Genomic DNA, 23,451 nt, shown 5'->3' on the forward strand with positions numbered 1-23,451 from the left:
GAATCTTTCAAATATACACAGAAGTAGATAAAATAATATACAGTAAAATAAACTCCATGCATCCATCACCTTCTTTAATGATTATCAACATTTTATTCATCTTATCAATCTTCCTACTTTTATGTATTTGCTTATTTTTGCTGGAGCAGTAAAAGGAAGATCTAAACATCATCATTTTATCAGTAAATATTCTATACGTATCTCTAACTAATAATCTCTCTTTTAAGTATAACTGTCATTACGTTATCATACCTAAAAATACCATTTGTATCATCTAATATCTAATTTATATCTAAACATCCTGATTATATAAAAATGCCATTTTAAAGTTAGATTGCTTTGAAAATTTAACCTTTTGATATTTATTAACACTTACTATATACCAGGTATGGTATATAACTTGAGTGCCAAAATAAATATTTCAAATCTACTTACAATCTATTCTCAGTATTTGAGTCAGAATAAGCCTTTTAAAATATGTCAGACTATGTTGTTCTCTGTTCAAAAACTCTCCATCGGCTTCTTTCTCAGAGTAAAAGCCAAAGTCCTTGCAGTGGCCTACATATTACGGCTGCCCCATCTACACCTCCATGACTTCATTTTCTACTACTCTTCTCTTGCTCAGTGGCTCCAACTACCCAGGCCTCAATGCTAATTATTGAACATACCAAAACTCCTGCCTTATCACTGTTTCACATGCTGCTGTTCCCTCTACTGGCAATGTTCTTCTCCTCCACATAGCCAGACAGATGATCCCTCTCTCACCTCCTTCAAGTTTTCCTCAAATGACAACTTCTCAACGAAGCTTTGCTTGTCCACTGTATTTACCTCCCATCACCCCACTGTTTTATTTTTTTCCATGAAAATTTTCACCTTCTAATATGTTACAAAATTTACTTGTTTTGTCTCTCTGTCTTCAACCATGAGAGTAAGTTTCACAAAAATAGATTTTTTGGTTTATTTTATTCACTACTATATCCCCAGCCTTCATGGATCAGAGCCTTGTCATGGAGAAGGGGCTTGCATAACTCAATGAAGCTCTGAGCCATGCTGTGCAGGGTCACCCAAGAAAGACGGGTCACAGTAGAGAGTTCTGACAAAATGTGGTCCACTGGAGGAGGGAATGGCAAACCACTGCAGTGTTCTTGCTGTGAGAACCCCATTAACATAAACAGTTATGACACCGAAAGATGATACCGAAAGATGAGCGCCTTCCCCTGCCCCCTCACAGGTCAGAAGGTGTCCAATATGCTACTGGGGAAGAGTGGAGGGCAATTACTGCTGCTGCTGCTGCTAAGTCACTTCAGTCGTGTCTGACTCTGTGCGACCCCATAGACGGCAGCCCACCAAGCTCCCCCATCCCTGGGATTCTCCAGGCAAGAACACTGGAGTGGGTTGCCATTTCCTTCTCCAATGCATGAAAGTGAAAAGTGAAAAGTGAAGTTGCTCAATCGTGTCTGACTCTTCATGACCCCATGGACTGCAGCCCACCATGCTCCTCTGTCCATGGGCTTTTCCAGGCAAGAGTACTGGAGTGGGTTGCCATTGCCTTCTCCAGGCAATTACTAATAGTTCCAGAAAGAAAGAAGTGGTGGGGCCAAAGTGGAAATGATGTTCATTTGTCGATGTGCCTGGTGGTGAAAGTAAAGTTCAATGCTGTAAAGAACAATAGTGTGTAAGAAGCTAGAATGTTAGGTTCATGAATCAAGGTAACCTGGATGTGATCAAGCAGGAGACAGCAAGAGTGAACATCAATATCTTAGTAATCAGTGAACAAAAATGAATGGGAATGGGCCAATTTAATTCAGATGGCCATTATATCTACTACTGTAGGCAAGAATCCCATAGAAGAAATGGAGTAGCCCTCATAGTCAACAAAAGAGTTTGAAATGCAGTACTTAGGTGCAATCTCAAAAATGACAGAATGATCTCAGTTCGTTTCTAAGGCAAACCACTCAACATCACAGGAATCCAAGTCTATGCCCCAACCACTGATGTTGAAGAAGCTGAAGTTGACCAGTTCTATGAAGACCTACAAGCCCTTTTAGAACCAACATCCAAAAAAAAAAAAGATGTCCTTTTCATCATAGGGAATTGGAGTGCAAAATTCCAATAGGGAATTGGAAGTCAAGAGATACCTGGAGTAACAGCCAAGTTTGGCCTTGACGTACAAAATAAAGAAGGGCAAAGGTTAACAGAGTTTTCTCAAGAGAACACACTGGTCATAGCAAACATACTCTTCCAACAACACAAGAGATGACTCTACACATGGACATCACCAAATGGTCAATACTGAAAACAGACTGATTATATTCTTTGCAGCCAAAGATGGAGACGCTCTACACAGCCAGCAAAAAGAAGATTTGGAGCTGACTGTGGCTCAGATCATGAGCTCCTTATTGCAAAATTCAGGCTTAATTGAAGAAATTAGGGAAAACCATTAGGCCATTCAGATATGACCTAAATCAAATCCCTTATGATTATATAGTGGAAGTGACAAACAGATTCAAGGGACTAGATCTGGTAGACAGAGTGCCTAAAGAACTATGAACAGAGGTTCATAACACTGTACAGGAGGCAGTGACCAAAACAATCACCAAGAAAAAGTAATGCAAGAAGGTAAACAGGTTGTCTGAGGAAGCTTTACAAATAGCTGGGAGGTGAAAGGCAAGGGAGAAAAGGAAAAATATACCCAACTGAATGAAGCATTCCAGAGAATAGCAAGGAGAGATAACAGGCCTTCTTCAACGAAAGTGCAAAAAACTAGAGGAAAACAATAAAATGGGAAAGACTAGAGACCTTGTCAAAACTGGAGATACCAAGGGAACATTTCATGCAAGGATGGGCAAAATAAAGGACAGGAAATGTAAGGACCAAACAGGCAAAAGAGATAAAGAACAGGTGGCAAGAATACACAGAACTATACAAAAAAGGTCTTAAGGACCTGGATAACCATGATGGTGTGGGCACTCACCTAGAGCCAAACATCCTGGAGTGTGAAATCAAGGGGGCCTTAGGCAGCGTTACTATGAACAAAGCTAGTGGAGGTGATGGAATTCCAGCTGAGTTATTTAAAATCCTAAAAGGTGATGCTGTTAAAAGTGTTGCATTCAAAGTGCGAGCAAATTTGGAAAACTCAGCAATGGCCACAGGACTAGAAAAGGTCAGTTTTCATTCCAGTCTCAAAGAAGGGCAGTGCCAAACTACCGTATAATTGTGCTCATTTCACATGCTACTAAAGTTATGCTCAAAATCCTTCAGCCAGGCTTCAACAATATGTGAACTAAAAACTTCCAGATGTACAAGCTGGGTTTACAAAAGGCAGAGGAACCAAGATCAAATTGCCAGCATTCACAGGATCACAGAGAAAGCAAGGGAGTTCCAGAAAAACATCTGCTTCATCGACTATGTGAAAGCCTTTGACTGTGTGGATCACAACAAACTGGAAAATTCTTCAAGAGATGAGAATACCAGACCCCCTTACCTGCCTCCTGAGAAACCTGTATTTAGGTCAAGAAGCAACAGTTAGAACTGGACATGGAACAACAGACTGGTTCCAAATAGGAAAAGGGATACATCAAGGCTGTATATTGTCACCCTGGCTTATTTAACTTATACGCACAGTACATCATGTGAAATGCCAGGCTGGATGAATCAAGCTGGAATCAAGATTGCCGGGAGAAATATCAATAACCTCAGATATGAAGATACCACTACCCTTATGGCAGAAAGTGAAGAGGAACTAAAGAGCCTCTTGATGAAGGTGAAAGAGGAGAGTGAAAAAGCTGGCTTTAAACTCAACATTCAAAAAACTAAGGTCATGGCATCTGGTCCCATCACTTCATGGCAAATAGAAGAGATAAAAGTAGAAGCAGCAACACATTTTATTTTCTTGGGCTCCAATATCACTGTAGACAGTGACAGCAGCAGTGAAATTCAAAGATGCTTGCTTCTTGGAAGGAAAGCTATGACAAACCTAGACAGCATATTAAAGAGCAGAGACATTACTTTGCCAGCAAAGGTCCATATAGTCACTGTGGTTTTTCCAGTAGTCATGTAAAGATGTGAGAGTTGGACTGGAAAGAAGGCTGAGCACCAAATAATTAATGCTTTTGAATTATGGTTTTAAGACTCTTGAGAGTCCCTTGGACAGTAAGGAGATCAAAACAGTCAATCCTAAAAAAATCAACCCTGAATATTCATTAGAAGGACTGATGCTGAACCTGAAGCTCCAATACTTTGGCCACTTGATGCAAAGAGCCAGCTCTCGGGAAAATAACTTGATGCTGGAAAAGACAGAAGACAAAAGAAGAGGACAGTAGAGGATGAGATGGTTAGATAGCACCAACTCAACAGATATGAATTTGAGCAAACTCTAGGAGATAGTGAAGGACAGGGGAGCCTGGCGTGCTGCAGCCCATGGGCTTGCAAAGAGTTGGACATGACTTAGCAACTGAACAACAACAGATGCTCAATAAGTATTTGCTGACTAAATGAAGACACAGTACCAGACCTTCAGATGCCAACTAGTGGAGCATAATGGTTAACAGCATTAGATCTAAAGACAGATCAGAAAAGTGAAAGTATTACTTGTTCAGTCATGTCTGGCTTTTTTTGACCCCACGGAGTGTAGCTCTCCAGGCTCCTCTATCCATGTGATTCTCCAGGCAAGAATACTTGAGTGGGTAGCCATTCCCTACTCCAGGGGATCACTCTGACCCAGGGATTGAACCCGGATATTCTCATTGCAGGCAGATTCTTTACAATCCGAGCCACCAGGGAAGCCCAAAAGACTGATTAGAGCTGGGTTCTAATTCTGGTACTGTCTACCTACTGTGTAAAATTGGTATATCACTCAATATCTAAGTTAGCCTTCTTTTCTTCATCTGTAAAACAGGGTTCTTAATAGTACTTCACAACAGTACCAGGATTGTTGTGAGGCTAAGTAAGACATAAAATGTACTTAGTGAAATACATGGCACCGAGTAAAGGCTCATAAAATGTTATTACATAAATTGATATAGTATATAGTAAATGCTTTTAACAGAACTACGGGTAAAGTACCATGGAACAGTGAGGGAGCACTGATTAAATTAGGTGAAGCAAGGAATGTTTCAATGAGGAGAAAAGTCTTAAATGAATTTCCCAGGCAAAAGGGGAAAAGCATATGTAAATACATGGAATCAACAAAGGGTCTGACATTTTTGTTGGGGCATGAACAACCAAGTGGCTCCCATAAGGTTTGGGAGAGGGAAGGGTTGGAAGTAACAGTGAGAGCTGAGGTCAGGCTGATCTCTGAAAGACTGAGTCATCTAAGGAATTTAGACCTAATCCTATAGGAAAAAAAGAGAGCCAAAAGGAGCGCTTAAACAGTAGAGTAACATGATCAGGTCAAGGCTATGGTTTTTCCAGTAGTCACGTATGGATGTGAGAGTTGGACTGTGAAGAAAGCTGAGCACCGAAGAATTGATGCTTTTGAACTGTGGTGTTGCAGAAGACTCTTGAGAGCCCCTTGGACTGCAAGGAGATCAAACCAGTCCATCCTAAAGGAGATCAGTCCTGAATATTCACTGGAAGGACTGATGTTGAAGCTGAAACTCCAATACTTTGGCCACCTCATGTGAAGAGTTGACTCACTGGAAAAGATTCTGATGCTGGGAGGGATTGGGGGCAGGAGGAGAAGGCGACGACGACAGAGGATGAGATGGCTGGATGGTATCACCGACTTGATGGACGTGAGTTTGAGTGAACTCTGGGAGTTGGTGATGGACAGGGAGGCCTGGTATGCTGCAATTCATGGGGTCAACAAAGAGTCAGACACGACTGAGCGACTGAACTGAACTGAACTGAACATGATCAGATTTGTTTTACAGGAAACTAATTCTGCTGGCAGTGTGGATCAAAGAGTGGAATCTGGGAGAACAGCTCTAACGGTCCAGGTAAGAGATAAAGGCCTGGATTGTAGTAGCGGAAATGAAAGGAATGGCCAGATTCCAAAGACACTTCAGATTAAGTGGACAGGATATGGTAAATGAGTAGACACTGAAAGAAACAAAAGAATGAAAAGTGATCACAGCTTCTAACTCAGGAGATAACATATTTATTAAACAGTGACCTGATTGATATCAAGTATGTAGACCATCAAAGGAGTGTTTTCTCAGGAAAATGGTAATTCTGTTTTGGGCATATATTATCATTGTTGATATATGTCTTCTCCCACACATTGCTTATTGGCATGAATTATCCACTGCATCTTTATATTTTTAGTGCCTAACACATTTTTGACATTTAATAATTGTTTGTTGGCTGAACCAAATATAAACTAGTGTGCATTTTAAATAAAATACTGCATGTGTACAAATTCACAAAAATTTCCTCTCACTTTCTTACAGTTAAGTCCTTTCATCCAAGCTTTAGACTCTAATGATTTTGAAGGGGATGAGAATGTCACCCCAAAACATGCCCCTTTGCCTAAGGATTATTTTGAGCTGAAGGCAACTGAGAAGAAAGAGACAAGAAAAAACATCTGCCCTCCTCCTTTCTATCTGAAAGCAGAGCATAAAATGCCCTTTGTGAAGGTGTCTCCCCCTCACCTCTCCCTTACCAGGAAGGAGAGAATCAATCTTATCTGCCTAAACAGAATCTTAGTAAATAACCGTTACCTTCCATTAGTTTCCCCAACAGATTTACCTTCTCACAATTTACTGCCCCTAAAAGCCTAAACTCCTTTTTCTTTATCTTGTCACTTTTCCACTAACTTCTTGCTCTTTGTTAAAATGATATATAAGCTCCTGTGTATAACAGCTTTTTGGGGTCTTCACTCTTTCCCTAGGAAGGCCTCCATATGCATACATAATAAACAGTCTCTCCTCTTAATCTGACTTTTGTCAGATTATTTCATAGATCCCAGCCACAGAATGTAAGATGGTAGAGGAAATTTTTTCTTCCCCTACAATCTATTCTCAAAAATTCTAAGCAGAAACTAAATGCTATAACAACCATATTGGTATTCCACTAATAAAGTGCACCAAACATAAATAGATTTATCCAAGAAAAACATTAATTTTTAGGCAAACATCATACTTACAACTTCTAGTGTCAAGAAGAAATGTTACATGACTGTAGCATAATGGAGCAAACTAAACACACCCTTCTTCCTTATGTTTACTGAGCTACTTTCGGAAATCAATAGAAACAGAGTATAAGAGCCAGAATTCTAGGCTTGGCATAACCAATGAGTAGGTGAGTGATGTTGGGTATGTCACTCTGTATGCCCAACTGTACAATAAGTACTTTTATGGACTCTATTTTACATGGATGCTAAGAAGCCAAGAGTCTGTAAGAGATGTAAGTCTATATCTCAAAAGAGATAAAATATAAGATACCACTATCATGAGGAAAAAGAAAAAAGAACACATATATAAGGGAAATAAACTCTACTGTGCTTACTGTGCCTCACTGCAGCAAGTAATAGGTTCAAAGATAATACTAGATATCAAACTCCAAAGGCATAGGGTCTTCATTTAACTGTCTCCATATAGAATGACAGACATGAAAGAAACCCCAAAGAATCTTTTCCTGAAAATAACAGATATAAATGATACTCAACTACCCCAGAAAATAGAGTTGAGTACTTCAGGGCATCAGTACTTTCTGGGTCAAAGAACTATGTATACCTGTGGTGGATACATGTTGATGTATGGCAAAACCAATACAATATTGTAAAGCAGTTAACCTCCAATTAAAATAAATAAATTTATTAAAAAAAAAAGAACTACTATGTTCATTTCCCATCCCCCCCCCCAACTGCTCCCGCCTTGCTACCCTACAACCCAGCTAGACCACACAGCATGTGGGATCTTAGTTACCCAACCAGGGACTGGACCCTTTGTTTCCTTCAGTGGAAGTGTGGCATCCCAATCACTGGACTGCCAGGAAAGTCCCTATGCTCCTCATTTAATATGTCTTCTATTCAAACAATGTTGGGAGTTACTTAGGGGTTTGGGGGAGGGTAGGAATGGAAGTAGTTAATAATTTGTAAGTAGCATTGTTAAAATAAGATAATATAAGATGGTACAAATAGTCCCTGTTTTTAATAGTAATCAAGACCTGGAAGCTTTACTGTGAATTAAACTAATAAAAGCAAATCCTTTTCCCCTAAGGCAAAGTAGTTAAAATTTTAACGACTACATTAGTTAGTAAAGGTTTTATGGAGGAAATGGGCCTTGAAGAACAGGCCAAGTTTAAAGTAGAAAAAAAAGGGAGACTGCAGGCATCTAGATAAGGGAATAGGAATGAATGAAAGGCATAGAAGTGGTAATTTAACACTGATTTAGGCCTGCTGCAGTCAGGCATGGGGTTAGGTTCAAGGATACTAAGATCTGTGATACACAGATATTTGCCTTCAATTGGTTCTGAGCCTAGCCAGAGGGACAAACTGCCAAGGAAGACACAGTAAGTAATATCAATGTCAAAGTACATATGACATACTATCAGAACACAAGCGAGGAACAATTTTGCTTGCATGACTCAGGGAAAATAATAAGAGAAGATAAGATATTTAGGCTGAATCCTGAAGGATAAGTGGGGATTTGCTCTGTAAGGAAAGGGGATAGGAAGGGAATTCCTGGCAAAGCAAACCACATGAATGAAGACATGAAAGTGAGTATTTAGGGTACAGACCTACATCTGGCCTAGCCAGTAGGATGCAGAGGTACTAAGAAATCAGTACTGAGTTAAAAAGGTAAGAAGAGGTAATATCAGGAAGGATGGTGACAAGGAGCCACTAGACGATTTTAAATCACAAAATGATACACTCAAGTCTGGAATTCCCTAATGGTCCAGTGGTTAGGATTCCTTGCTTCCAAACCAGGGGCCACAGGTTTCATTCGCAAGCCTTGTGGTGTGGCAAAAACAAACAAACAAACAAAAAAAACTAGTGGCAGTAGAGACCAGAGACAGAAAACCCAATTAGGAGGCTACAGCAAGCATCTAAATAAGTATCAAGGGTCAAGATGATGTGAGTGATGAGGTGACAGATTCCATGGACATAGGAAGAGGTAGACTGGATAGAATTTTTAACTAATTTGACCTGTGAGTGAGAAAGAAAAAGTAACAGAGTGTTTCTAACTGACTTAAAAAGGTAATTTATGGATATTGATGCCATTAAAGATGGCTCAAAAGAGCAGGAGCAGGGTTGTGAGTAGATAATAATAAAATACATTTTCGTGAATGATCATTAATATCTAACCAGCTGCTCAAGTCAGACACATGGGAATCATCCTATGCTACTCATTTTTTGCCCCAGGTAGTGAGTTATCAATTCTTTCTTTTATATTTCTCAAATTCAGCTCCTCTTTATGGTTTCTAGACTCATTACTATCTTAATCTACCATAATTGAAGTACTCATTTCTTTATGAAGTTGAGAGCCTCTTAAACGGTCTCCCTGTCTCTAGCCTGGAACCTCCATCCAATCTGTCTTTTACACTGCTACCAGAATGCTCTTTCCAAAACAAAAATCTAAACATTTTAACTCAGCTTCTGATCTAAACTCCTCAAAGCCCATCCTTCCCCAGTACCTTGAGGATAAAGTTCATGTCTTGGTTTAACATAAAAAGCCACTTAAAATCCCAATCCTATCTCCTTTCCTACAACTCCCACACATGCAGCCTTTGGTCCAGCCAGGTAGTACCTTTAACATGCCATGCTGTTTCAGCCTCCATGCTTTTGCACTTGCTATCTGCTCTGATACTCCCCTTCCTTCCTTGTCTTACATAATTGACTCCTCGTTCAAAGCCTCCAGGGAGCTTTTCCTGACACCCTGATTCATAAGGCTAACTTGTATATTTGTGTAGTATCTTCAATAGAGTATTATCATCAAATACTATAACTGCAGGTATATCTATTTCACTAGTCAGCAAGATCCCTGAGGCCACAAAATAAGTCTCCTTTGATTTTGCTGAATCTAGCAGTGTGTGGAACATGTAACAGACACTCAAAATTGATGTGCTTAAAGAACATGTAGGTGGAGAGAGCCTTTATATATTGTTATGTGAAAAGGGCAACATGCACAATAAGATTTCATTGTTGTTTAAAAAACATAAAGCTCTTGAAAGAAGACAAGAATTTTGGAGCCAAAGCCAGTTCAGGATTGGAGGCAGTAAGTGAATATCTTAATTGAGAATGGACAAAGGACAAAACTCAAGGAAACAGCAATACTTAAAGGGGTGGAAGAGGAAGAGACAGCAGGGGTATAGGAAGAGAACAAGGAAGAACAGAACCATGGAAAGCTGAGGGGAGTATGTTTAGAGTAGGGAAAAATTCGTGTCAAATACCATAGAGCTAATGAAATCCCAGGAAAATACTACTGAGCAGGTGAACATTTTAGGTTCTCTTTATTTGCATAACCTTTGCCTCACTCAATACATAAGAACCACAGGGGACAGCTTAGAAAATTTTGCATTCTGCTTTTTAGGTTTAAAACTGGTTATGTTTAACTTTCCAGCTCTGAGACCAAATGAAAATCATTAAGATATTTTAAACTACCTGACACTGGAATAAAGCATTTACTAAACCAAGAAGATGGAAAAATTAAGATATTTCAGCATCTTTTTTTCTTTTCTTAGTTACTTCTTATTCAGGTATCCATTACTTTTATTATTTTAAAAATATCTAGGGACTCCGGGGGAACAGGTTCAATCCCTGGCCAGGGAACTAAGATCTCACATGCTGTGTGGTGTGGGCAAAAACTAGGAGAAAATTTTTAAATAAAGTACCTCACATGGATTTGAGGAGAGGGAATTTTTTTGTTTAGATTTACATTAGTATAGTAGTTTGAATAATATTAGTCACTGTGTGACAACCTTTAACCATCACAATTTTTCATTTACTAATTCTAACAGAAGGAATTCTCATTTCTAATGCATCTCAATTTTAAGTGTTTTCATGAATCTGTAATATCTGATAAACAAGGTATTTCATGGTTAAAAAAATCATAGCATGTAACAACAGTAACCATAAAATAATGAACATACCCCTGTATCTGTATCAGATTTTGATGAATTTAGACTTTCCTGAGAAGGTGATGGGGACACACGTCCTAAAATGACATAATAATTGTTAAAAGGCATGTATGTATATACAACTGTATATACACAAAGAAAACATCAATCACAAATAATAATACAGTAACACCTAATTAAAAGTCATAGAATGCATCATTCTAGAAAAATGTATTTTTCTAAACAAGCAAAGCATTAACTCTTAGGCACCAAAGTATTTGCTTTTCTTGTTTTTATATAGAATCTTTATAAATTGGCTTTATCACATCTCCAATTTAATAAAATATTGTTATATCCTCATTATTCATTGTGAAGACATTCTTGTCAATCAGAACAATTAGCAAGACAAACAATAAAGGGGCAAAAAGTGTCTGGGCTCAATGGCCACTGAAAATTGTCTGCTCTAGGCAGGGCAATAAAAGAAATGTACAATAAACAGCTTTACTTTCTGTCAACTCATTATGATCTCAAATTATGTTATTATAACATATTTCAAACAACCTCATGGGGCTACTAAAGTATATGGGCCCCACTGGCCGGTTTAGTGGCTCTCCCTAGATTTCTATGTTCCTCAAACTACTACTGCAACTATATTCTATACTCCTGCCCATGGTCACCTCTATTCTTCTTTCTCCCATATGTTAACTTAATGTATTCAGCCTTGGATGACTGGATAGCAAGAGGTTTGTGGTGAAAATGTACTGCAGTTAAATAATGACAATAATTACAAGAAAATAATCCTATACACTTAAAGCTCCTAAAACATCAATTCTAAACACTTTGCTGATAACATAATACAGAAATATTTTACATAGTTGTAATTGTGTGTATACACATCATATTCGGGGGTTACTCTTTTCCATTTAACCTAGTTTCATATACTCATTGATGTATTGACAAATCACATTTACTTTCCATGGCTTATGTTTCCTTAATCATTCTTTACTTATTAGATGTATGTATTATTCTCATTCTTTTTCTAGATTAATCACACATTTCATTTTAACCTAGGATAGACTTGAAAGTTACCAGGGGAAACCAAACCACCTTGTCCTCAATAGTTCATGAATTTAACTCTGCAGTATACCTGATAAGAGATAAAGTCAAAAACTTTGTGGTAGTTTTTTTCACTGGGTTTAGATGCTTTTTGCTGTTGACTTCTGTCTTACTTTTAGGTTTGTGGCTTTTACGGAAAGTAGTGGTTGCTGCAAATGATTGCCAGATAAGAGCGTATTATTATACCTAATGTCTCCGGATTTTTTAAATCCTGCCAATAAAGGAAAAATACCTTCTGTATTGTATTTCATTCGCATATTGTTGAAATAGTCAAAAGCATTTTTTAAAGCCCATATTCTCACTACATTGTCTTGTCCAGCAGAGGCAAGTAATCTGCCACAGTGAGAAAATTTCATGGTCCACACAGCTCCCTGTGAAAACAAAAGAAGGTTCAAAGTTCAAAAGTTGAGACATTATTTTTCAGCCAAAAAAACCCCTTATATTATAAGTTGTATGCCAAATGATACATACAATAACGTCCTTGCATATAAACAAGTTCCATTCCAAAAGTGCCTTCCTAAGTCCAATTTGTTCTTAAGTCCAACAAAGTTAGCTTAGGTACCCAACTAACACAATCGGCTATACAGTACTGTACTGTAGTAGATTTATGATACTTTTCAAACAAAAAATATACAAACACAAAAAATTAAGACAACATTTTTAATCTTACAGTACAGTACCTTGAAAAGTAGAGTAGTACCACCTATATCACCACTGCTTTTATACTTGCTTCCAGACATCCTGGGCTTGAAATAAGGATACTGTACTACTGTACTCTATACAGTACTGTAAAGTACACAAAAGCACAGCCACTTGTAGAGGATGCACACATGTGACCATGTATGCCAGACACGCGAACTTACGTGATTGGACATGCAAACACAGGTTCGCATCTTTGAAAGTTCGCAGGTTGAAGGTTTGTATGTAGGAGACTTATTGTATACTAAAATAATGCTCACATGACTAGCACCACTTAAAGCTAACAGTCCAGTGGCGTTATAATACCACAAAAGGGGCCTTTAGAAGACAGGGGAAAGACAGCTGAGCTGCAGTTTGCTATAATGTAAACTAACAACTTCAAGACCCATATATTGTCCACATATTAACGGAAATGGGAGATCTGAGGTGGCCAGAAACCTTCACTGCAAAAGTACAAATCCTAGCTTGGGGTCTTAGTCTCCTAGCTGAACATGACAGCAAGTGGGATAGGAGGGGGCACAGCCCTGAGAATAGCAATAACAACTCTTGACAAGGGCTGAGGGAAGAATAAGGTGCACCCTAGCAGTAATCCTCATAGCACTGGGCATTTGGAAGTGTTGGAATGGTGCAGTCTCATTCTGTTTTTCTCCCCAGAAAAAAACTTTTGTAGCATATTGCTAAAATTCCCAGACAGACAGTATTGAAAAGAGTTGGGGGGTATGTGGGGGAAAGCAATAAAGAACGTGAATCCTTAAATTGGAAAGGCCAAATCCCAAATATCACCACTTATCACCACTATTAAATTGATAACATACATCTATGCAGATCAAAAAGATCATCCAAGTTAGAGGTAACGGTTTATTTACTGGAATATTCATTTCCACAAAATTCCCACAAAAATGTTAAGAAATTTGTCATTTGGAACATACTGCCATGAGATTTTAACTTAAAACTAGAAATACTGAAAAAGTCTCAATATAGTACAAGGAAATTCATCAGATCCTTAAGGAACTTACTATAAATAACTCAAGCTTTTAAAAAACTTTTATTTTACTGAAGTGTAGCTGATTTACAATGCTGTGTTAATTTCTGCCATATAGTGCAGTGATTCAGTTGCAAATATAATACATATTCTTTTTTATACTCTTTTCCATTATAGTTTATCACAGGATATTGAATATAGTTCCCTATGCTCTACGACTCAAATGTTTTATGTGTAGATTATAAGCACCAAAGTAAATTCAAATCTGGTTGCCACCTGATATGTATAAGCCAACTTTTAGATTTAAAAATGTAAATAGATAAGTAGATTCCCTGGTCAAAGACCCACAGCATCACTTACCCAGTTCTAAGTTTATTACACTCTTCCCTGTGTTTCTAGCATTTTCAGGGGGTAACTGTGATGTACTCTGTGAACTTGACATCTACTTTGGTACATTTTTAGACAACCTGTACCTCTACCTCTCTCTTTGCTCTTTCACTTCACAAAATATACCGAGCTTCTGAAATATTTGTATAAATTATTTAAAATATACCAGGGAACATTTTAAACATTGTTCAAAATGACAGATCACCCTTAATTGCTTTTAAGTTTGGTACCTTTCTTTGGTAAGAGAAAGTTTACATAGCTTTCTTAATGATACAGGCTTAGAGTTTACTTATAAGTCACTTCTTGAACAACAATTCAGAGACAGACTCTGCATTACTTATTCATTAAATCATATTATATCAATTCACTCTTCAGGCTCAGGCTAGCAAAATTATATACATAAGAAGACATCAGCTTTAAAGAAGCCAAATTATTTCTCTCAATGAAAACAGAATCAATCCTTAAAAATACAAAGGTTGCTTACCATATGTTCACCACTAAGATCTTGTACCACTTTGACCTGATCAAAATCGTAAGGTCCTTTGAAGCCATGTGCTGCTTTGAATTTAACTGGTCTTGTATATGGCATTCCTTCATCATCACTTGATGAAGGATCATCTTGATCAGTATGAAAAACTGAATAGAAAAGCAATAGAAAGCATCACTAGCTAATGCAGATATTGCTACAATCATATTTTCATATCTACTGCTTAACAAGAAGATTCATTAATTGGAAAAGCAAAATCTGTCTACTACTAAATAGCATATCGGTTTAGCAGCATGGAGTCTGGTAGTACCAGACTGCTGCTGCTGCTGCTGCTAAGTCGCTTCAGTCGTGTCCGACTCTGTGCGACCCCATAGATGGCAGCCCACCAGGTTCCTCCGTCCCTGGGATTCTCCAGGCAAGAACACTGGAGTGGGTTGCCATTGCCTTCTCCAATGCATAAAAGTGAAAAGTGAAAGTGAAGTCGCTCAGTCGTGTCCCACTCTTTGCGACCCCATGGACTGCCTGGGTCCAAATTCAGCTCTGTCATTTATTATTTATGTGACTATGGGGAAGGTATTCGACCTTTCTGTGCCTCAGTTTTCCTATTTATAAAATGGGATAATAATGGTAACCCCGCTGTACTCAGTCATGGGGGTTTCCCTGGTGGCTCAGTGGTAAGAACCTGCCTGCAATGCAGGAGACATGGGTTCAATCCCGGTCGGGAAGATCCCCTGGAGAAGGAAATGGCAACACACTGCAGTATTGTTGCCTGGGAAAACCCACGGACAGAGGAGCCTGGTGGGCTACAGTCCACAGAGTCACAAAGAGTCAGATATGACTTAGTGACTAAACAACAACAATAATGGTACTTACTTCATAGACATTTTAAGAGGAGTAAATGAGCTAATACAGGTGAAAGTGCTGAGAGCAGTGTTTGGCACAGAATAAATACTATGTAAGTGCTTATTAAATAAAACAAATCAATACAGTTATAACAAGGGCACAGGAGGTTAAGGTGCAGAAATTCAGAAAATCTACCTAATTTTGAGAATATTTATAAACACCAGTCGTACAAAACTAATTTACAACTGATTATTGAACAAACACCTCTTCCAAGTTGCCACAGTCACAAAATATGTACAAATTCATGTTTAAGATAAATAAATAAATTTTTCTTTCCACTCATAAAATTGATAGTGAGAGTAATATGATTTATTGAAATGCTAAGATAAAAGCTATAAAGATTTATTACTTTCAATAAAACAGAAATGTTTCTTTTAAACTACAGGCTAAACTTAAATGACTACAAATCAATTAAATATTCAGTTGAAGGGTTCTATTTCCCTTACCTTCGTCTCTAACACTTTTAACTTTATTTACAGCACGTTCACCATATTCCTCAGCAAGGTGCTTCGCTCTCTTTACTGATTTTCCTAGAAACTTCTTTAGTTGAGTCCTTACCAAAAATGTAAAAAAACAAACAAAACAAAAAAAAACAACCCAGATTACTTCTTATTAACTCAACTAACTGTAAAAGTTCAACAATTCACAGATAATCTCATGAGCTGTGATTGGTAAAGTGTATAATTTTGAAATAATTCCTTTTTTATATAAATAGTAGGTATTTAACTCCCCAAATCCCTTGTTTTATGGAATAAATATACTCAAATCAATATGGCTACAAAGGAAATATAGGCAGTTCTCCCCAGTGACAGTATCATATCCTCTACAGCATTATAATGTCACTAGAGGAAAACATAGGTAGAACACTCTTTGGCATAAATTGCAGCACTATCTTTTTGGAGCTAACTCCTGGAGTAATGAAAATAAAAACAAAAAAGATGGGATCTAATTAAACTTAAAAGCTTCTGCATAGCAAAGGAAATCATAAACAAAAGACAACCCACAGAATGGGAGAAAATATTTGTAAATGAAGTGACCAGCAAGGGACTAATCTCCAAAATATAAAAAAACAGCTCCCGCCAGCTGAATATCAAAAAAAACAAAAACCAAACAATCCAATTAAAAATGAGCAGAAGATCTAAATAGATGTATCTCCAAAAAAGACATATAGATGGAAAAAAAGCAGATGGAAAGATGCTCAACATCCTTAATTAATAGAGAAATACAAATCAAAACTACAATGAGGCATCACCTCACACCAGCCAGAATGGTCATCATCAGAAAGTCTACAAACAATAAATGCTGGAGAGGGTAAGGCGAAAAGGGAACCCTCCCACATGTTGGTGGGAATTTAAATTGGTAAAACCACTATGGAGAACAGCATGGAGATACCTTAAAAAAATAAAAAAAGAATTACATATGGTCCAGCAATCCCACTCCTCTGGGCATATATCTGGAGAAAAGCACACTTTGAAAAGATACATGCACCCCCAATGTACATTACTCACAATAGCCAAGACATGGAAGCAACTTAAATGTCCATCAACAAAGGAATGAATAAAGAAGACGAGGTACATATATACAATGGAATATTACTCAGCCATAAAAAAGAATGAAATAATGAGATTTGTAGCAACATGGATGGACCTAGAGGTTATCATACATTAATTGAAGTCAAACACAAATATCATATGTTATCACTTACATGTGGAATCTAAAAAAACAATACAAATGAACTTATTCACAAAACAGAAACATACTCACAGACTTTGAAAACAAACTTACAGTTACCAAAGGGGAAAGGTGGAGGGGAGGAGATAAATTAGGAGTTTTGCATTGACATATACATACTACTATATATAAAATAGATAATCAACAAGGATCTACTGTATAGCACAGGAAACCCTATTCAATATTCTCTAATAACTTATATGGAAAAGGAATCTGAAAAAGAATGGATATATGCACATGTATAACTGAATCACTTTGTTGTACACCAGTCAAGCTAACATGATATTGTTAAGTCAACTATACTCCAACATAAAATAAAATTTAAATAAAGTTATTATAAAATAGTGGCTATATTCTCCATGCTGTACAATATATCCTTATAGCTTATTTTATACATAGCAGTGTGTATCTCTTATTCCCCTTCCCCTGTCTTGCCTCTCCCTTCTTCCCTCTCCCCACTGGTAACCACTAGTTTATATCTGTGATACAGAGATTAAATACATATAGAGATTAAAAACAGATAAACCATTTTTAAAATCACAATAAGGTCTCTGCTATTTATAACTGAAGTTATATTTTTCTGATTAACTATAGGTTTACCACTACTATAAGCAAGAAAGCAGATATTTTAGCCATTTTGTATGACACTATCTCTAAAATACATACATTTGTGCCTCTTATGGCACTTAATGCTCAATAAATTTCTTTAAAATACATACATTTGTGCCTCTTATGGCACTTAATGCTCAATAAATTTCTTTAATAAACAGGATCAGTTACCATCTTTACTATTCTTTAATACACCAAGGCTTCTCAAATGATTCCAAGTGGGCCATAATAATGGTCCTCTCTCAGCCTTCAAGGCAATAGGGTAGGGCCCCAAGAAGGCAGAGCCCTGGGCCAGTCTCTTCTGGCCATCAGCTGCCTCATCAGCTTACCCCAGGATTCAGTGCAAATGATACCAGGTTCTGAACATCACGATGTGAGAAGAAGTTGAAAGCACTGCCTTTTGGAATGGCTGAGCAATATATGAGTCCTTTCTATCATTTTCCTGATTCTTCTCTTGCAATCAGAGTATTCTCTGACATTCTTATGTGCTAACATATCTGTCACGGTCCGATGCTTCTATTTTGCTCTGAGATTAAATATCAGATGACCAGACTTTTTAAAATTATTTAAGAAGTATAAAGGTTTTCAATAAACCTGAGGAGCTTTAAAAAAAAAAAATAATGAACTTTACTGCATGGAGCAGTCTCTTTCCTAGAGGTCTCTATGTCTCCTGAATAATTCTAATTATACGGTCCTTAATAGTTGCCACTGCTAGACAGCCAAGGTCCAGATGGCTGAGGTGTTATCATATACCTCCACTATGGGCATACCTTTTCTAAAAAAATCTCAATGCTTTCTTTGCTTTACTTTCCACATAAAGAAGAGATCAGACTTGAGTTTGAGGACTCACTTTGGCCTTAGACTAAATTATTGCCAATTAAAGGACTTCCAGATGTACAAGCTAGATTAAGAAAAGGCAAAGGAACCAGAGATCAAATTGCCAATATCCATTGGATCATAGAAAAAGCAAGGGAATTCCAGAAAAACACCTATTCCTGATTTATTGATTTGACTGTGTATCACAACAAATTGTGGGAAATTCTTAAAGAGATTGGAATACCAAACCGCCTTACCTGTCTCCTGAGAAACCTACATGCAGGTCAAATGCAATAGTTAGAACTGGACATGGAACAATGGACAGTTCAAAATTGGGAAACGAGTAGGTCAAGGCTGTATATTATCACCCTGTTTATTTAACTTGCATGCAGAGTACATCATGAAAAATGCCTGCCAGGCTGGATGAATCACAAGCTGGAATCAAAATTGTGAGAAGATATATCAACAATATCAGATATGCAGATGATACCACCCTAATGGCGGAAAGCGAAGAACTAAAGAGCCTCTTGATGAAGGTGAAAGAGGAGAGTGAAAAAGCTGGCTTTAAACTCAACATTCAAAAAACGAAGATCACGGCATCCAGTCCCATCACTTCATGACAAATAGATGGGGAAACATGGAAACAATGACAGAATTTATTTTCTTGGGCTCCAAAAATCACTGCAGACAGTGACTGCAGCCATGAAATTATGACGTTTGCTCCTTGGAAGAAAAGCTGTGACAAACCTAGACAGCGTATTCAAAAGCAGAGACATCATTTTGCTGACAAACGTCCATATAGTCACAGCTATGGTTTTTCCAGTAGTCACGTATGGATGTGAGATTTGGACAATAAAGAAAGCTGAGTTCCAAAGAATTGACGGTTTCCAACTGTGGTGCTGGAGAAGATTCTTGAGAGTCCCTTGGACAGCAAGGAGATCAAACCAGTCAATCCTAAAGGAAATCAGTCATGAATACTTATTGGAAGGACTGATGCTGAAGCTGAAACTCCAATACTTTAGCCACCACGCATTTGAAAAGACCCTGATGTTGGGAATGACTGAGGGCAGGAGAAGGGCGCGACAGAAGATGAGATGATTGGATGGCATCACTGTCTCAATGGACATGAATTTGAGCAAAATCTAGGAGATAGTGAAGGACAGGGAAGCCTGGCATGGTGCAGTCCATGGGGTCGCAAAAAGTCAGACACAACTGAGTGACTGAACAACAAGGGACTTGTGTATAATTAAGGAAATCCTACATGACTACCACTGTGCTAGATTTTCATACAGGAGAAAAGAATGGTATGATCAAAATCCTTTTCCAACATATTCTTGTTGTTCAGTCATTCAGCCACGTCTGACTCTTTGTGACCCCATGGACTGCAGCATGCCAGGCTTCCCTGTCCTTCATCATCTCCTGGAGCCTGCTTAATCTCATGTCCACTGAGTAGGTGATGCCATCCAACCACCTCATCCTCTGTTGTTCCCTTCTCCTCCCACTTTCAATCTTTCCCAGCATCAGGGTCTTTTCAAAGGAGTCAGTTCTTTGCATCAGGTGGCCAAAGTACTGCAGCTTTAGCATTAGTCCTTTCAATGAATATTCAGGATTGATTTCCTTTACAATTGACTGGTTTGATCTCCTTGCAGTCCAAAGGACTCTCAAGAATCTTCTTCAACACCACAGTTCAAAAGCATCAATTCTTGGTCTAGTTGTTTAACAGGTATTTATTTTATTTTTTAAATCAGAAAACTATTTAAGATAATATAAATAGCAAATGTATGGTATATAGACTATAGCTGTCATTGAAATTGAGAACAGGAAAATCTTTATTATGAACTGGAGTGGTCAGGAAGAATCTCATGTAGTTGAATTTAGAAAGACAAATAGGATTTGGAGAGATGATGTGAAATGGAAAAAGCAACTTCAAGAACAATCATGTTCTGCTACCAACACTTCTGGTACCTATCTATCATCAGAAAAATAATACAAGCATGAAGCAAAACTTACTGTATGTCAGATGCTATAAAAATGACCAAGACAGCCTCAAGGAACTCATAATCCATTGCCTGAGGACAAGGAGTGGTGGTGGTAGATGGACAAACAAACTGGCCAGAGCATAGATTTAAAATAGTATGAAAGTTCTCATATATAAAATACACACAAACACACAGTAATAGAAGCCTGAAATGAAGAAATTGGATGTAACTCACGTTTTCTGTTTTAACCGTCCACCATCAGTATCTGTTTGTTGAGACTGTAACTTCTCTTCGTCGTCTGACTGTGCTGCATCATTACTACAAGAAGACGTCATTTTAAAAGAAGTCATTTCTCAAAACTTCTCAAAAATCTCTATGTATATATACTACACAATTAACTAATCAGTGTTAAGAAAAAAAATGTTTACATGCTTTGCTGCTGCTGCTGTTAAGTCGCTTCAGTCATGTCTGACTCTGTGCGACCCCATAGACGGCAGCCCACCAGGCTCCCCTGTCCCTGGGATTCTCCAGGCAAGAGCACTGGAGTGGGTTGCCATTTCCTTCTCCAATGCATGAAAGTGAAAAGTGAAAGTGAAGTCGCTCAGTTGTGTCTGACTCCCAGTGACCCCATGGACTGCAGCCTACCAGGCTCCTCCGTCCATGGGATTTGCCAGGCAAGAGTACTGGAGTGGGGTGCCATTGCCTTCTCCTTACATGCTTTATGTAAGTTTAATTTAAATAACTCTGAGAATTAAAAGACTTGAAAGATGGTACAATGCATAAAACATAAACAAATGCAATTCAGGAATTTATGAAAAATCTAACACAAAAAAGGCATTGTGCTGGGTAAAACATGCTGCACAGAAATGACAAATTAATTTGTAAATATCTCCCTCCTTACTTATCAGGCACATCATGTGAAAGCTTTGGTTTCACAGAAATTATTTCTTGGGTCTACATATTTCTCACAGTAAAGCCAATCATTTCACTCTAAAGACACTGTCTGATCCTAAAAAGACAATACAATTATTTATAAAATTTCTGATCCTTAAAGCAAAGTTTCAGAAGACCAGGTATTTATCCCACATGGCTTTTTTGCCTCTTATGTTTTAATATTGTCTCTAGAATAATATAAATCATTTTAAAAGAAGACAAACCAAATACTATGATATTTAAGATATACCATGGAATCCGGTCCCATCACTTCATGGCACATAGATGGGGAAACAGTGGAAACAGTGGCTGACTTTATTTTTGGGGGCTCCAAAATCACTGCAGAAGGTGACTGCAGCCATGAAACTAAAAGATGCTTACTCCTTGGAAGTTATGACCAACCTAGATAGCATATTCAAAAGCAGAGACATTACTTTGCCAACAAAGGTCCATCTAGTCAAGGCTATGGTTTTCCAGTAGTCATGTACGGATGTGAGAGTTGGACTATAAAGAAAGCTGAGCACTGAAGAACTGATGCTTTTGAACTGTGGTGTTGGAGAAGACTCTTGAGAGTCCCTTGGACTGCAAGGAGATCTAACCAGTCCATCCTAAAGGAGATCAGTCCTGAGCGTTCGATGTTGAAGCTGAAACTTCAATACTTTGGCCACCTGATGCGAAGAGCTGACTCATTTGAAAAGACCTTGATGCTGAGAAAGACTGAAGTCAGGAGAAGGGGACGACAGAGAATGAGATGGTTGTATGGCATCACTGACTCAATGGACATGAGTTTGTAAACTCTGGGAGTTGGTGATGGACAGGGAGGCATGGCACACTGCGGTCCATGGGGTTGTAAAGAGTCAGACACAACTGAGAGACTGAACTGAACTGAACTAAGATATGTATTTCCCTCCAAGTAACTGCACAGTTATAAGAGAGAACAAAGTTAAATGAAGAAAATGTGACACACATAGGAATATTATTCAGCCATAAAAAGGAAGGAAATCCAGCCATTTGTGACAACATGGATAGACCTTGGGAACATTAAACTAAATGAAATAAATCAGATAGAAAAAGACAAATACTTTACGATATCACTTAAATGTGGAATCTTTAAAAAAAAGAACTTGTTTTCAAAAAGAGAGGACAAAGTTTAAGAATATATACATTAACTGACTCTATTTTAATTCTAACTTTAAAAAAAGAACACACCAAATTAGGGACTCTCACAGTTCATAAACAGAACTCTTCACTACTTTGAGTGAAATACTACAAATGATGAATAATAACATTACGCCATACCTTACATATTCCTTAGTCCTTCTCATGATGTGTAGAGTGAGAGGATTAATACCCGTTGGCAGTTTCTCTTCTGCAAGACTCAAAGGTATTTCTTCTCCAGTATCTAGGTTTTTAATCATTACACTGGCTAAAATTTCCTGAAGTAAAAAATAACACCAAGAGTACCTATAATTTAATTATCTTTTTGAGTCCACAAAATCCTAAAAAATGTAAGCTAAGAACTTTCTAGATACATTCAGTACTGTGTACAATAATTTTGTAAACATTTTTAGTGAAATACAATTCCCACATCACATAATGTACACATTTAATATATAATTCAACGGTTTTTAGTATACCCACAGAGTTGTACAACTACCACCATTATCTAAGTTTAGAACATTTCTGCCTCCCCCAAGAGAAACCCTATATCCATTAGCTGTCATACCTTATTCCCTTTTCCTCCCAGTTCCTGGCAACCACTAATCTACTTTTTTTCTCTATGTCTGGGCATTTCGTATAAATTATAT

General features: G+C 37.8%; 1 protein-coding gene across 1 annotated transcript in view; it reads right to left on the bottom strand.

The window, feature by feature from the left end:
• The window catches only part of WDR44 (WD repeat domain 44), an 88,670-nt gene that overhangs the window by 18,598 nt on the left and 46,621 nt on the right, over positions 1-23,451 (bottom strand). Inside the window, exons 7-12 of the mRNA XM_004022399.6 lie at positions 22,943-23,079; positions 20,945-21,028; positions 16,022-16,128; positions 14,670-14,821; positions 12,350-12,488; positions 11,035-11,099 (exon numbers count right to left, since the gene is read on the bottom strand). Of these exons, the coding sequence (XP_004022448.1) occupies positions 11,035-11,099; positions 12,350-12,488; positions 14,670-14,821; positions 16,022-16,128; positions 20,945-21,028; positions 22,943-23,079 (684 nt within the window). The remainder of the gene's footprint in view (positions 1-11,034; positions 11,100-12,349; positions 12,489-14,669; positions 14,822-16,021; positions 16,129-20,944; positions 21,029-22,942; positions 23,080-23,451) is intronic.

Source organism: Ovis aries, chromosome X, assembly GCF_016772045.2.
Source record: "Ovis aries strain OAR_USU_Benz2616 breed Rambouillet chromosome X, ARS-UI_Ramb_v3.0, whole genome shotgun sequence".
NCBI classification, from domain to species: domain Eukaryota; kingdom Metazoa; phylum Chordata; class Mammalia; order Artiodactyla; family Bovidae; genus Ovis; species Ovis aries.